A 16,139-nucleotide genomic window follows, 5' to 3' on the forward strand; every position below is an offset into this window, starting at 1 on the left:
TAGGAGAATAGGGAATATAAGACCCCTCCCTATAGATTAGATAAACTATAAGGCTAGATATTTATAGCTATAGCTAATAAGCTAGCTTAAGTTAGAGGGCTAGATAAAGTAACTAGTTAAATATTAATATAATAGATTATAACTATAATAGCTAACTAGAATAAACTAATTATTACTATATTAAGTAACTAAGTATTTATTAAATAATTACTTAAGGTTTATAAGAAACCCCTAAATTATAATATAGCTTACTTTATTAGTAAATCTATTAGTATAGAAAGGGAAGATTAACTTATTATAGTAGAGGAAGCTTATAAGTACTACCCTAACTACTCTAATAACTAGTATATCTAATAAACCTTAAGTATAATAAAGTATACTTTATAAATAGAATAGTAAACTTATTAATAAATATTTATAGATATATTAGGGAAGTAAGTTAACTTTATATAGGATAACTTTAAGATCTTTATAAAAAGGTAGTATATAGTACTTAAACTTTAAGAATAGAACTACTATAATACCTTAAGATAATATTATTAGAAAGATAATAAGAAACTTATTATATATTAAGCTTATTAGAAGTCTATTAACTAAGCTTTTAGTAAGCTAAATATAAGTAATATAAAGGTTTATATATTCTTTTAGAACTTTATTAAGACCTTAAAAGATAAACTCTTTAAGTAAGATATTAATTATATTAATATATATATAATTACCCTATATATATAAAGACTATAGGAGATTATAGAAAGGAGGTATATAGGAAAGTTTACTAGCTACTCTAAGTTATATAAGTAACTATACTTAAGCTCCTTAAATTACTTTTATAAGAGTAGTTTATAACCCTCTTAATTAGTAAATCTAAAGGAGTACTATCTAGAGACCTTATTTTAGAATAACTATTTAGTAAACCCCTATATAACGCTTAGCTCTAATAGTAAACTACCTAACCTCTAAGGAACCTAATACTATAATTATAAGAAATATAGGTATATTTCCTCTAATTATACTAAACCTTATATATAGTTTATAAGTAGTAACTAAAACTTAAACCTAAAAAGAAGTAGGATTAATACTATTATAGTTTCTTATATAACTAATACTAAAGACTTAGGAAATAAGTAGGTATAAAGGTAACCTTAAGGGGTATTATACTAGAAATTACTTTAGTCCTTATAAACTAAACTATTAAAAGTTAGGTAATTATACTTTAAGTATATAATAAACTTAAGTTAGTAGTTAATATAAATACTTACGTTATAGTTAACTTTATATAAGAAGACTTTATTAAGAAACTTTTATTAAAAAAAGCTATTAGTATTATAGCTTTAGAGCTAGTAGACTTCTAAGGGAGACTTATACTTACTAATAAGGTTTACTAACTTATATTCTTTTTAATTAATAGCTAAAGCTACTTATAAAAGATTTACTAAGTATTTATAGCTAGCTTATACCTTAAAAAGATAGGAGATATCTTTTTATCTAATAACTTAATAAGTAGAGAAGGTATCTATATAGATATTTATATTTATACTTAGTTATATAATTATATTTTACTTACTAAACTAAAAGTAATAATATAAGAAATTATTAAGAATAGCTAGAAGGCCTATATAATATACCTAATAGGAGCTTTAGCTTTAGATAAAAAAGATATTAATACTTTAAGTAAATACTTACTAGAGAATAAGTATAAAAAGAAGATCTCTAAAGAACTTTAAATCTTTATAGATATTTTTAATAAGGAGAATATAAAAAAAGTCCTTAAACTAAAAGGAGTAATATATTATATTAAGCTTAAACTTAGTAAAAAACCCCTATATAAGCTAATATACTTTATATTAGTAGAGTAATTATAAACCCTTACTAAGTATATTTAGGAAATAGAGGTAGCTAGATATATTTACTATTTAATTAGTTCTATAGGAGTACTAGTTCTATTTATACCTAAGAAAGATAGTAGTCTATAGCTATATATAAATTATAGAGGATTAAATAAAATTATAGTAAAGAATTAATACCCTCTACTACTAATTAGTAAGCTTCTAAATAGGTTTACTAATATAAAGTTTATCTTAAAGATTAATTTAAGTAAAGCTTATTATAGAATTATAATTAATAAAGTAGATAGATAGAAGACTATATTTAAGACTTAATATAAGTATTTTAAGTATATAATAATACTATTTAGGCTTATTAACGCTCTAATAATATTCTAAATATATATTTACTAAATACTTATTAATCTTTTAAATACCTATTATATTATATACTTAAATAATATCTTAATTTACTTAGATACTAAGGACTAATATATAAAAGACCTATACTTAGTTCTATATTACTTAAAGGCTACTAAGCTTTTTATAAAATTAAAGAAGTATAACTTCTACTAAATAGAAGTTAATTTCCTTAGGTTTTATATTACTTAAAATAGTATTAAGATAGACCTAAATAGAGTTTAAGTAATTACTAAATAGCTAGTACTAAAATCCTTCTAAGATATCTAAGTTTTTCTTAGCTTTTATAATTTCTACTATACATTTATTATAAGATATTCCTATATTATAGTTTCTATAAATAGTATACTTAAGAGAAGCTAAAATAGTATAAAGTTAGAAGTTTTTATCTAAATAGGAGAAATATAAGCTATATTTAAGATATTTTAGAGAGTATTTACTAAAGCCTTAATATTAAGATATTATAACCTAATACTAAAGACTAGAGTTAAGACTAATATATCTACCTAGGTAGTATCTAATATATTTTTATAGAAGTATAGTACTATCTAATACTTAGTAGCTTTCTAATTAAAGAAACTTTTAGATATAAAAAGATATTAAGCTATAAAGTAATAAGAACTTCTTATAATTATAGAAAGCTTAGATTACTAAGTATAGTACCTATAAGAGCTTCCTAAGAAATTTCTAATACTTACTAACTATATAGTATTAAAAAGAGTACTTACTATATTTATATAGGATATTTATAAAAAGCTTATTTAATAGGTTTACTATCTATCTATATTTAACTTTAAAATCTAATATTAATTAGGGGTTACTAACCTAGTAGATAGGCTATTATAATACCCTAACTATATAGTAGAGAACTCTAAAATTAATAATATACTCCCTACTTTTAGAAAGAAGCTTAGGCTTATTAGCTAGTTTTTAGTAATAGATTACTAATATATTACTAAGTTTAAAAGGATTATAGCTATTATAAGAACTTATATCTAAGCTATTTAGTAAAGTATATAAGAACCTTACCTAAAAGCTAGCTCTAAGGTTAAGAGATCCTCACCCTTAAATTAATACTACTTTATAAAAAGTACTAATAAGTTACTATATTAATATATATATATTAGCGCTATTACCTACTTAAAATTATATATAAGTATTATACTAACTACTCTATAAGAGAATAGTAATATACTAGAGGACTTAAGGGGAACTAAGGTTATTATACTAGAGTAATATATCCTATATATTATAATAAGAGAGCTTATTTAGGATAAAATAGTATATATATTATAACTAAGTATAAATCTTNATCCTATATATTATAATAAGGGAGCTTATTTAGGATAAAATAGTATATATATTATAACTAAGTGTAAATCTTAAATAGATAGTTAGAGGACTATAAACTAAAGACTACTTCTATAGAGAACTTATAGCTAAAGTTTACTAAAATATTAAGGAATACTAAAAGTACTAACTTAATAAGAATAATATCTTTTAGTTTAAGAGAAGACTAGTTATCCCTAAAGAGGGATCTCTCTATTATAAAATCTTAAAAAACTACTATAATACACTTAGATTAAGGTATATAGGGGTAAATAAGATAGTAAAGCTAATTCTATAAAAGTTTTATTAGCCTTACTTAATAGAGGATATATAGTAATATATTACTAAATACTTATACTACTAAGGGGTATATATATTATAGTATAAGCTATATAGGCTACTATAAATATTAGAACTACTAATATACTTATTCTAATAGATTTCCTTAGATTTTCTAACTAGCTTACTAAAAAGTTACTAAGATAATAGAATTATATATAATATAATTCTAATAGTTATATACTAAATAACTAAAGTAGCTTAATTCTTAGTAATAACTAAGTAACTAAATATTATAAACTTAGCGAGAATCTTATATTAAGAGATTAAATACTAATATAATATACCTAAAACTATTATTAGTAACTAAAATAAATTAATTACTAGCTAGTTCTAATAAGATTAAACTAAAGCTTAAGATATAAAAAGGTATATATCTACTATATAATATCTATAGATAGATAGCTAAACTAAGAGAATATATTAAACCCTAACTATATATCTCTTAAAGTTTAGTAAAAGCTTATATAATTAGTAGGTAATATAACTAGTTAAAGCTAAATTCTCATATAATAATAGTAAATATACTATAATTAGTATATTACTATTTAAAGCTTTTATAGGTTACTACCTTTAAATAATTAATTACTACCTACTAAGTATTAAAATTAAAACCTAAAAAGTTAATAAAAAGCTTAAGAAATTAATAGAGGTTTACTAAAGAATAGCTAAGAATTAATAATATATAATAGAAGTATAAGCTAAAAATATAAATACTAAAAGGAAGGTATAAATATATAAAGTTAGAGATATTATAGAACTCTTAATAAAGAACTTCTATTTTATAAAAGGTTAGTAAAAACTTACCCTATAATTTATCCCTATACTAGTTATAAAAGTTATAAGCCTTAATACCTATAGAGTATAACTCCTAGAAAAGTATAGTAAGGTATATAATATCTTCTTAATAGCCCTATTAGAGCTATAATATAGCTAAAAGCTTACTAAAAGATAGCTTCTAAACCTAAAAAAAGACCTTAAAGAATAAGAAGTTAAGGATATTATATTATAAAAAGATATACTAATAGGCCCCCTATATCTAGTTAAGTAAAAAGGCTAGCTAGTAGAGTATAATACCTAAAAACCTAAAGAATACTTAGTAAATACTACTTAAATCCTTATTAGATTTAAAAAGTAGTAGTATAAATTATATTATAAGTAGGATAATAAGTAATATAGTATAATAAGAAAAGTTAATTAATTATAGAATAGCTTAAAACGTTAGAAAAGCCCCTTAGACTTTATAGTAAAAGTAACTAGAAATAATAGGTATTTAACCTTATATTCCTATAGAAAATCTACTATATGCTTACTAAACTTTAATTAATATTATTACTACTTATTACTATTACTATTACTATTACTATTACTATTATTATTACTATTACTATTACTATTACTACTATTATTATTACTATTATTATTACTATCCTTATTACTACTATTACTATTTTCCTCACTACTTTTACTATTATTCTTACTCTCTAAGCTCTTACTAGTAGTATTATTATTACTACCTTAACCTCTACTTCTAAGAATACTATTAGAGTTATTATTACTATTTTCAGAAGATATATCTATATCCTTATTATTAACTTAATATTAATAGGCTATTACTAAATCCTTATTAACTTATTTATAAGTATTAAGCTAAAATATAGGATTACTACTAATAACTTTATAGATAGGTATAAAAGTATAGTAATAAGTATTATAAAGTATATAATAACCTTAGACTTTTAAGGGATCCTATATAAGAAGATTAGATATATAATTATCGCTTTTTAAAAAATATATTATTAGGATTTTACTAAGGTAGTTAAGGAACTTAGCTTAGTTAAAAATATAAGTTTTATTATATAAATAGGTTAGAAAAATATTATTAATCTATAGTATAATCTTCTTAACTAATACTTTATCCTTAGCTTAGTAAGCTACCTATAAATAATATATTAGATAAGTAAAAAGAAAAGACTAACTATAAAGTGAAACTTATATTAAATATAACCTATAGGTATACTTAAGTATATAAAGTAGTAGTTTCCTCTATATTTATAGTAAATAGTTAGTTATTATAGTTTTTAGAACTAAGCTTAAGGTTAATAAGGTTTACTAACTACTTATAGAGATATTAGAGAAGCTTAATATCCTACTCTATAGCTATAAAGATATAAAAGATCTTATACTAATAGTACTACTTAGTAGTAATAGTATAAGTATAATACTTAATTTAGTTCTAATAGAAATAAATAGTATTAATAAGATAAACTAAGATCTAAAAGAGAAAAGAGTTAGCTTATACCTTCCCTAAATAATTACTAAACTTACTTTATAGTACTTAATACTATAAAGATAGTATAACTTATATATATAGTTACTATCTTTTTAGTAAATATAAATAACTTAAGTGTTTTTAGGGAGCTATAATATATAACTAATATAAAGCTTATTACTACTTACTTAGTTATACTAATAATTATTATTACTAAGTTCTTCTTTATTAAAGCTATACTCTTTAAGGAGTTAATAAATTAAACTTTTAGTACTTATAATATTAGTTATAAAAGTATTATAAAATAAGAGAAGGTTTAATAGATATATTATAAAGGCTTAAAGAAGGACTTATAAAAATATAAAAGTTATTATAAATAGATATAATATATTAAGGAAGAAAAGAAACTAATTTTAAGGGTAGAAAAAAGTTATTACTTTATAAATAGCTAAAAAGCTTTATTAAATAATTATAGAAGTAGCTATAACTTTAGATAATAAGGGATAGTAGTTATTTATTATAATAAGTACTATATATAAGAAGATAAAAGTAATAAATTAATAGTAATAAACGCTATCTAACTTATTTAATAGCTTTATAATAAGCTTATTAAAAAAGAGGATAATAAGATAAAAAATAAAATTATTATAAAGATATTATATAGGAGAAAGCTTATTAAATAAAAAGTAAGATATTAAGGATAAAACTTATAATTTAAGGATAGCTACCCTTCTTTAAAGAAATAATAAGATCCTTTTAAAGTATCTCTAAATAAGAAGTATAAAAAGGGCTTAAAAGAAGAAAAGTTTTAATAAATAGAACTATAGTCTAGCTATTATAGCTATAGCCCTAAAAACTCTATTATCTTTTAGTAAATATATAGTAAATAAGTACTTTACTAAATAATAAAAATAATAGTACTAAGTTTAATAAATATTACCTAAATAAGAAGAAGGACTCTAATAAGAGGCTAGTTATAGTACTTAGATATATAGTAGGGACTACTATATTTAGAAGGGGGATAATTATAAAGAACTAAATACTTAGTTAGAGGGCTTAAGGATAGTTTAATTAGTAGAGGCTAAATAAATAAGAAAGTTTATAGGTCTAAGGTATAGAACTTTCTATAATAAGGACTTAGTAAGTACTTATTAAAGACTAAAAAAAAAGGAACTTAGAAAAAGAAAGTAAAAGTAGTATAGTAATATTATACCTACTTTTTAGGTGCTTCTTCTATTAGTTTAACCTAACTATAGCCTATAGCTCTTAAATACCTTTATAAGATAGTATTTAATAAGATCTAAGTAGCTAAATCTTCCCCTCTTAATTTAGAGGATAAGGGACCTCTTACTAATAAGCTTTTATCTCTATTAATACTTAGCTAATTTAGCTTTAATTAATTAATTTAGTAAAGTTAGATAAATAAAAAGATATATTAGATATTAGCTTTCTATAGTAGGTTTTTATACCTTACTTTTAAGTACTAATAGGGTAGTATTATTATAAAAATAGTAATACTAGAGAGGTTAATAGGTATTATTCTACCTATTTTAGTAGTAGAGTTCTTAAGAGACCTCTTCTCTATTAAAGTTCTTATTAATAAATATAAAGCTATTTATATTTTATTTAGGAAGGTTAAGGTATTAATAAAACTCTTTAGTATTAAGTATAATAATAAATTAAATAAAATTTTAATAACTTAAGAGTATTAGTATAACTAGTATACTATATATTTAGGCTATTAATAAGTAGAGTAGTATAATTTACTTAGTATAGAGATACTTCTAAAGTTAATCTAGCTATTAGAGTTAGTAACTAGTGAGAATATTATAGAAATAAGAGATATACTCCCTTATTAATCTATTATATATAAGGAGGTAAATAGGCTTATAAGCTAGTTAGTAGGAGTATTAATAACTAAGGTAGTAGTATACTTACCCCTCTTATAAACTACTATAGTATTAGGTATAGTACTACTTATTACTATATAAATACCTATTATAATATTAAATAATTATAGCTATAAGTAGATAAGTTAATAATAGGATTTAGATAAGATTAAAGTAGTAGATAGTAATATTAATATCTAGCTAATTTTAGAAAATATTATAGCTATATTATTAGTGAAGAAGAGGAAGGATAGTTATATATTAGTAGTAAACTATATAAGTAAGTATATAAAGTAGACTTTTACTAATAGGTATTATTAGTACCTTATTAGCTCTAATAATATTTAGAAAGTAATTAATATATACTAAACCTTACTTAAAGTTAATTTTAGGTTAGAAGGAGTTATTAATACTTTAAACTTCTTCTTAATAGTAATAATAAAAGTAGTAATATTTAATAACTTATAAGAGAAGGATAATAAATTACTATTCTTATAGAGTAATAGTATTAGTTAGGTTAATCTTAATAGTAGGGTTTTTATACTTATAGAGTGAGGAAGAAGGTTATAGAGGTTAATATTAAGGTAGGGTTAAGAGGGGTAGTAAGGTTAGAATTAATATTAATATTAAGAAGATTAGAGGGTACTAAATAGGCTAAATATTTACTTATTAAGAGTAGTTACTATTAAGTATTATAAAATACTAAATTAATTAACTATATAGTAATCTACTTTAATTTTTATTATTATAACTTATCCCTCTATTTCTTAAGATATTATTAATATACCTCTTATAACTATATAGTAAGATTAAAGTAGACTTTATACTTAAGTCTCTTATTTACTTATAATTTCGCTTAATTTTTAGCCCTCTTAAGAGCCTCTATTTACTACATATTAATAATATATAAACTATTAGATTTTATTAAAAACTTTTATACTATTATTATAGTATATATAATATTAACTTAAGTTATAAAGTTATACTTAGCTATATTCTTACTCTTTATAATCTTAAATTTTCGCTTTATTAAGTTAAAAACCCTCTTAATAATACTCCTTAGCTTTATATAGGTGAGGTTATATAACTCCTTCCTTAACTATAGCTTTATATTTAACTTAAAGTAGTTATAGAAGTAGTATCTCTACTTAATAAATAGTATAATAATACTAGTGTTACTTTTATTAAAATTAATATTAATAAGATAAAATTAACTTACTTCTACTCTAAATAATCTTATAAGGGTATAACTAAGTAAGGTTTTATTATTTATACTACTTTCTATACTAGTAAGTATATATAAGAAAGTATAGTTAAACTTTATTATAGTAAAGATATTCTATAAGATATTACCCTTCTAATTAAAAAACCTCCTCTACTAACTAGTTAGTATATAAGTAGGGATTAATATCTTATTAATAGTACTAATATACCTATTAAAGATAGTATTCTTAGTATTAAGTTTAATATCTAGTAAGATATATAATTCTAATAGTAGAGTTATTACTTCCTTATAGAAACTAATAAAGGTATTAATTATAGTATAGAAGTTTCTTAATACTATACTCTATAATATTTTAAATTAATAAATAGTATTATACTAAAGCTCTCTAAATACTAAAATATATAGTATAATTAATAACTTATACTTAACTAATTAGTATTAAGTATTATTAACATTATATTAATATAGCTAGTATACTAATAAGTTAAATATTTACTTTAATAGTTAAAAAGTATCCTTAAACTTAATATTAAACTTAGTAAATAAAGCTTTAGTAATTTAGGTAACTTTAGTAGCCTCTCTAAAATAGATTATAATCTATTTAAATATTACTAAGTTAACCTTATTATTATTATTATTATTAATAATATTATTAAAGGTAATAGTAATAAAAATAGTTACTTATATCTTATTAGAGCTATTATCTATTACTAATTTAAAGAGCTTATAAATATCTATCTTAAGCTTACTATATTTTATAATAAATAAAAGATTAACCTCTATTTAAAGTCCCTATATTAATAGATTTATTAAATATCTTATAGTAAGGAATATCCCTCTCTAGTATCCTCACTAATCTCTCTATTACTACTATAACTTTAAGATTTTATTCTATAAAACTAATACTACTTTTTTCGTTCTATAACTTTATAAATAGAAAGCTAAATAACTAAACCTCTCTAGGTAATAAAAATATTAATCCTATTACTTAGTAACTAATTTTTAGTATAATATAATAGCTAGAGGGATCTAAGTATCTATATATATCATTTTAGTTTCTTCTTAAATTATATAGTAAAAAACGGGCTTAAAGTGGAATAGCGCGGTAAAAAACAGCATTTTTGCTTATTTTATATAGCTATAGCGAAGGCGCCAGAAACACGAGAATGTGGCAGATCAGGGCCTAAGCCCATATCATTCGGGCCATGCTTTGGGCGGGCCAACCATTGTCGCGCGTGGCGAGCGTGGTTAGGTAACATTTCCAGAGGATTCCGGAGAGGCGGGAACGAGAACGGGGGGCAAGCTTAGGGGTCCAAATTGGCGAGGAGGGGCCATGCCATGCCCGTGTTCCGCCAGCCAGCTATCCATCCAATGCCGCTGACAATGCCGGCCCCGAAGTGGTTTGCTCTTCTCCCAGTGGACGTAGTTCAGTGACAGCTTGACCCTTCTTTGGAGTTGTGCCACATTCGCGCAAGTGCAGACGGATGTCCATGTTTGAGGCAACGACCCGGGCTTCGCGTTTCTTACCTTACGTAAGGCTTGACTCGTACCTATTGTTCATGTGCGTGTCATTGGCTCGGCCATATCTACCTATGGCCCTCACGGCAGACAACTGCCTGCCCGCTCTTCATGCTCGGAAACGAGCACGGAGACAGCGGTGCTGCTGCAGAGTACAGACGGTTCATGGATGGGCATCTCGGCTAACCTGGTCGGTACGGGCATCCCGCTAAAGTTGCTTCACTCAGGCACATCATCCACTGAAGAACGCCCCTCCCTTGCCCTGCGAATGAAGTGCACCTGATTCAATCCACTGTGAAGAAACTACTGGGGAAACACGGGATACGGGATGCTCTCCCTTCCACTCTCTCCATCCGCGTCCACTGCACTTCACTGAGAGGTGTCCACCCGCCCCCCAACGAAATCCAATTCGAGCTACAGCCGACGTCATCCGACCCGTGGCATCACGGGCGCATTCCCCAGGGAGGAGAGGCGCGCGCATCTCGAAGGAAACGCTCCGGACCGAACAACCACACCCAAGCCCAGTCAGCTTTCCCAACAAACGCCCTGAAATCACCCGTTATCCAGCTCGCATCACCACTTACTCTCAGAAACGTCGTTTCACACATTGGCTGGCATACACACCACGCGACAGGGGAAAAAGGGGGGAGATTGACATTCTCCATTAGCACTACCCTCTTGTTTCTTTTTTCCCTGCCGTTCGTCCTTTTTTTTTTTTTTAGACTTTCCGTCTGCAATATCATGCGCCTAGACTTGATAGACCTCACAGCTCGCAAACATGGCTGAGCACACTCGCGAACAACGTGAACACCACAGAGTGACCTTTGCCCCGATCTCTCCCAGCAGCAGCAACAACTACAACACCGACAGCTACGGCTTCCCGCCCGAGTCCTTCGGCAGCGATGGCCTCCCCGACTTCGACACCAACTTCCTCGACGACGCGGACCTCGAGGCCTTTGTGAACGCCCTGCACGCCCCGGACCCGCTGCAGTCTCCCGCGGACGAGACGACCTTCCTGCGGTCCCCGGGTCTGAGGAGCAGCTCGTCGCTCGACATCACGAAGCGAGGGAGCACGTACGAGGATGGAAACGACGACCCGTCTGCTGTGGCGGCAGCGGCGGCGGCTGCTGCGGGCGACGTGACGGCGCCACCTCAGCCCAACGGCAACGGCCACGCGAGCCAGCCGAACATGTTCATCACCGCGCAGAACGACTGGGCGCCGGTCAACCAGCGGGTGGCAAAGCGAGGGTCGCGGCGGCGGAGGAACCGGGCCAAGGGCGCGGCCGAGGCGTTGCTGGGAACGAGGACCAAGGACGAGACGAGGGAGGGGATATTCTACGCGCTGCTCAAGTGGCCGATGCTCTTCTTCGTGGGGGCTTGGCTCGCGGGTCTGGCGCTGACGTACCTTTATACGAGGCTGTACATCTGGGTCTACGAGCACTTCGTCACCTGGCGCGGCACGAGGGAGAGGCTGAGGCGGAGCATGCGGCGGACGAACAATTACCGCGACTGGGTCGTTGCGGCCAAGGAGCTGGACAGCTACCTGGACCGCCAGCGCTGGAAGGAGGAGAACGACTTTGCGTACTACGACTCCAAGACTGTGAAGAGGGTGTGGGAGCAGATGCGCAAGTGTAGGCACAGAGCCGAGGCGCAGGAGAACGGGGAGGATGACGGGGAGAAGGGGGGCAAGCCTGCGGTCGAGGAGCTCCACGCGCTGCTGTCTGCTTGCGTGAAGAGCAACTTCGTGGGCGTCGAGAACCCGAGGTTGTACAGTCAGACGTACTACGGGACGAAGAACCTGGTGCAGAACTTTGTCGACGAGGGTAAGCATTCGCCAGTGGTGAGATGGAAGTCATAAGCTAACGTGGAGTAGTTGAGAGGAGCATCAAGTTTGTCCTGAACACGCAACAGCTTACCATGGAGGAGAAGAGGAGCATTTTCAAGGGCATGTTTAACAACTACGGCCGGACGGCTCTTTGTCTATCCGGTGGAGCGTCGTTCGCGTACTACCATTTCGGTGTCGTCAAGTCTCTCCTCGAGGCGGATCTTCTCCCCGAAGTCATCACCGGCACGAGTGGTGGCGCCCTGGTCGCTGCCCTGGTAGCCACTCGCACCAACGACGAGCTGAAGAAACTTCTGGTCCCAGCCCTTGCGGGTAAGATTACTGCTTGTCGCGAGAGCTTCACGACCTGGATCCCCCGATGGTGGAAGACGGGCGCGAGATTCGACTCGGTCGACTGGGCCAAGCAGTGTTCGTGGTGGACCCGCGGCTCGATGACGTTCCGCGAAGCGTACGAGCGGACGGGGAGGATTCTGAACGTCTCCTGCGTCCCGGCCGACCCGCACTCGCCCACGATCCTCTGCAACTACATCACGTCTCCCGACTGCGTCATTTGGTCTGCGGTGCTGGCCTCGGCCGCCGTCCCCGGCATTCTGAACCCCGTGGTGTTGATGATGAAGCAGCGCGACGGGACGCTGATCCCGTACTCCTTTGGCCACAAGTGGAAGGACGGCAGCTTGCGGACGGATATCCCCATCAAGGCGCTCAACCTGCACTTCAACGTAAACTTTACGATCGTGAGCCAGGTCAACCCGCACATCAACCTATTCTTCTTCAGCTCCAGGGGCAGCGTTGGCCACCCCGTCACGCACCGCAAGGGCAAGGGCTGGCGCGGCGGATACGTCATGTCCGCGGTCGAGCACTACCTCAAGCTGGACATGACCAAGTGGCTCAAGTTCATCCGGCACGCCGAGCTGCTGCCGCGCCCGCTGGGACAGGACTGGAGCCAGCTGTTCCTGCAGCAGTTCTCCGGCACCATCACCATCTGGCCCAAGACGCAGCCGTCGGATTTTTACCACATCCTCTCGGACCCCGACCCGCCGAGGCTGGCGCGCATGATCCACGAGGGCCAGCAGCGCGGGTTCCCGATCTTGAAGTTTGTCAGCAACAGGCTCAAGGTCGAGAAGGTCATTGAGCAGGGGCGGCGGGAGACGAGGCCGTGGATCCGCAGGGGCAGCATCGAGACCATTCTGAGCGAGGACGATTTGAGGAGTCTGTTGATTAGTGGAGCGACGGACGGGGAGGAGGACACGACGGATGCTGAGGGCGAGACGCTGCTTGAGCTGGAGGAGGAGGCCATTGTTGATGGGGATGAGGATGAGAAGTTTGAGAGGAGGTGAGATGTAGGATAGAAGACGGGGTGGTGTATCTACACCACTGTTTGGGTTTTGGGAATGGATGGGAGGATTGTAGCATAGCTTGGCGTTGCCTTTAATACCTGACAACTGGGTTTTCCTGCTGGTGCTTTCTTGATCTGCAGATGACAAATGACAGAGGAGGGCTTAAGGGGGACGAACCCGTCCCTGCAGCATCGCAGGCCAGTTCCTAAGTTGCGTGGTTTCCGAGGTACGTTGAAGATACAATATATTCTCGTATCTTCTGCCAGAGTCTGGGGACAAGTGGAGGTCTACCTCCACTATTGAAGCCGCTCGGCTCCTCAGGGCAACGTTGGCACATCACTCTCGGCAGGGTGAGTATCCTGAACGGAAATATTCTTATGAATACTACGAGAGTGGGAATGATGAGGAAGGTCTGGTTGTTGAGGATCGGGATCTTTTCCAGGTGCTGCTACGTTTGACATACGAGAAAACCACGAACGCGACCATTCATTTCGCCGGTAGAGGCCAACTTCTGAAGTGGAATCGTGTGTGTCTGGGGTCTCTCAAGGATGTTCTTGAACAATTTATACGTTGATTCGGTTCATGCCCCTTTGCCAAGGACGGTTACTTTTCTCTTTCGTCTTGGGGGAATGGGAAAGGTCGTTGGTTCAGTCTGCTGACTATATAAACGACGAATACATGTGTTGAGACGTCCTTTATCCACGAATGTGGCTCTTGACTGGCTTGAGTGTGTAGTGTTCTATGCTTTTGGGGTGGTGAAGCATACAACCTTCTGTTAGTTGGGGAGCCGCGCGTAGTTACAACCATTTGAAGCTCGTCGGCTCTTTGGAATGACTCGGCGTCAACTTATCCTGTAGATCAATACAAAGGCATCAAAAGAGACACGGATGAAAGACGGACAGGAGGTAACAGTTGCCGTCGTGGCCGAGATCCAGGCGTGCCTCCGGGCTATTGCGACCAAGTATCAACAGAGTTGATTAATTGTGCTGCTCATTGGATACCAAGCGGTCATTTTGCGTTGGTCGAGGGCTTCAGAACTGGAGACGATGCGTACTTGCTTATAGTGACGGAGCATTGCTGGTCTGCTTCATAGGTAAGACACGCGGTGAACGTGCTAACCAAGGGGCTCATAATCTTATTCGTCAGATAAACAGGCTCCGCGAAACCTTTGGACAACCTTTGTTGCAGCTTGTGTACTAAGCTTTTACCTGTTCAATACTGAGCGTCTATGGTGAATTGCCCAGCGCGCTGCTCCAAGACGAAGATGAGGGGGAGAAAAGGGGCAGATGGGGTCGACCTACGGTTTTGCTTGCATGACATGCTGGTAGTGTCCAACAGTTGAGAGAGAAAACGGGTAAGAGTGCTCCGCCCGCGGCTCTGAGTGAATTCTAAACTTGTTGCTTTGACATAGATATCTACCTTTTGTTTTGTTTCAATTCGTCTTTCACTGTATACACTGGAGTTGTCAAGAGTATACACGTAGAATAGAAGGGATGGACGCGAGAGGCTGCTGTTTTGGCTATCCTCAACGTCGCGAAGCTGTGGCTTACAAATGAGAATGATGGTCCTGCTTCACTTTCCATGGCTGAACATCGATTGAAAAGTCGCCTCATTGCTGCGGGAAGAGTTTTGATTGGAAACAAGCAGTGGTTTATAGACTCTACGAGTAAGTTCGGCGGGAAGTTCCCAGTTGTACCAGATCTCGGAATTCTTTCTAGGGCTCTTAGCTTGGGCATTCCGGCACATGCAGACGGTCATGGATATGAAAATTTCGTCACATGAGCAGTCGCATCTCGCTGCCCCAGTTTATAAGACCTCTCTCTGTCTACAAGGCAGCCTGCGATAAAATAGACCTGTAAAGTGGACGTGGACGTTGTCACCGTAGATCTGGAAGCTACTTTTTCTGCTTGCTCATCTCTTGCAGTGATGCCCGAGGCTTTCTAACCAAGATGCCCTTGGGTTACAAGCGATCTAGGAGCAAAAAGGAGAAGCATTTGCAAAGAAAATCGGAGCAAAAAAAATGCAAAAACAAAAGATACACGCCCAGTTGAACTGCGCGTCTCGCGAGCTGACCAGCCAGGCCCCGATCGAGATATTTCTTTTGCCTAACCTCACGGCGGTTTTACCAACTAGACCACTTGGCC

At 33.3% G+C, this 16,139-nt stretch overlaps 1 protein-coding gene across 1 annotated transcript; it reads left to right on the forward strand.

Moving 5' to 3' along the window:
• Nucleotides 1-11,593: 11,593 nt before the first annotated feature.
• On the forward strand, nt 11,594-13,995 carry GCG54_00007418 (Patatin-like phospholipase domain-containing protein; the record flags this gene model as incomplete). Its single annotated transcript, XM_045407399.1, has 2 exons — nt 11,594-12,638; nt 12,689-13,995. The coding sequence occupies 2 exons, from the start codon at nt 11,594-11,596 to the stop codon at nt 13,993-13,995; spliced, it is 2,352 nt and encodes a 783-aa protein (XP_045266844.1).
• Between the last annotated feature and the right edge of the window lie 2,144 nt (nt 13,996-16,139).

This window comes from Colletotrichum gloeosporioides (genome assembly GCF_011800055.1).
Source record: "Colletotrichum gloeosporioides strain Lc1 chromosome Unknown consensus_27, whole genome shotgun sequence".
NCBI lineage: Eukaryota > Fungi > Ascomycota > Sordariomycetes > Glomerellales > Glomerellaceae > Colletotrichum > Colletotrichum gloeosporioides.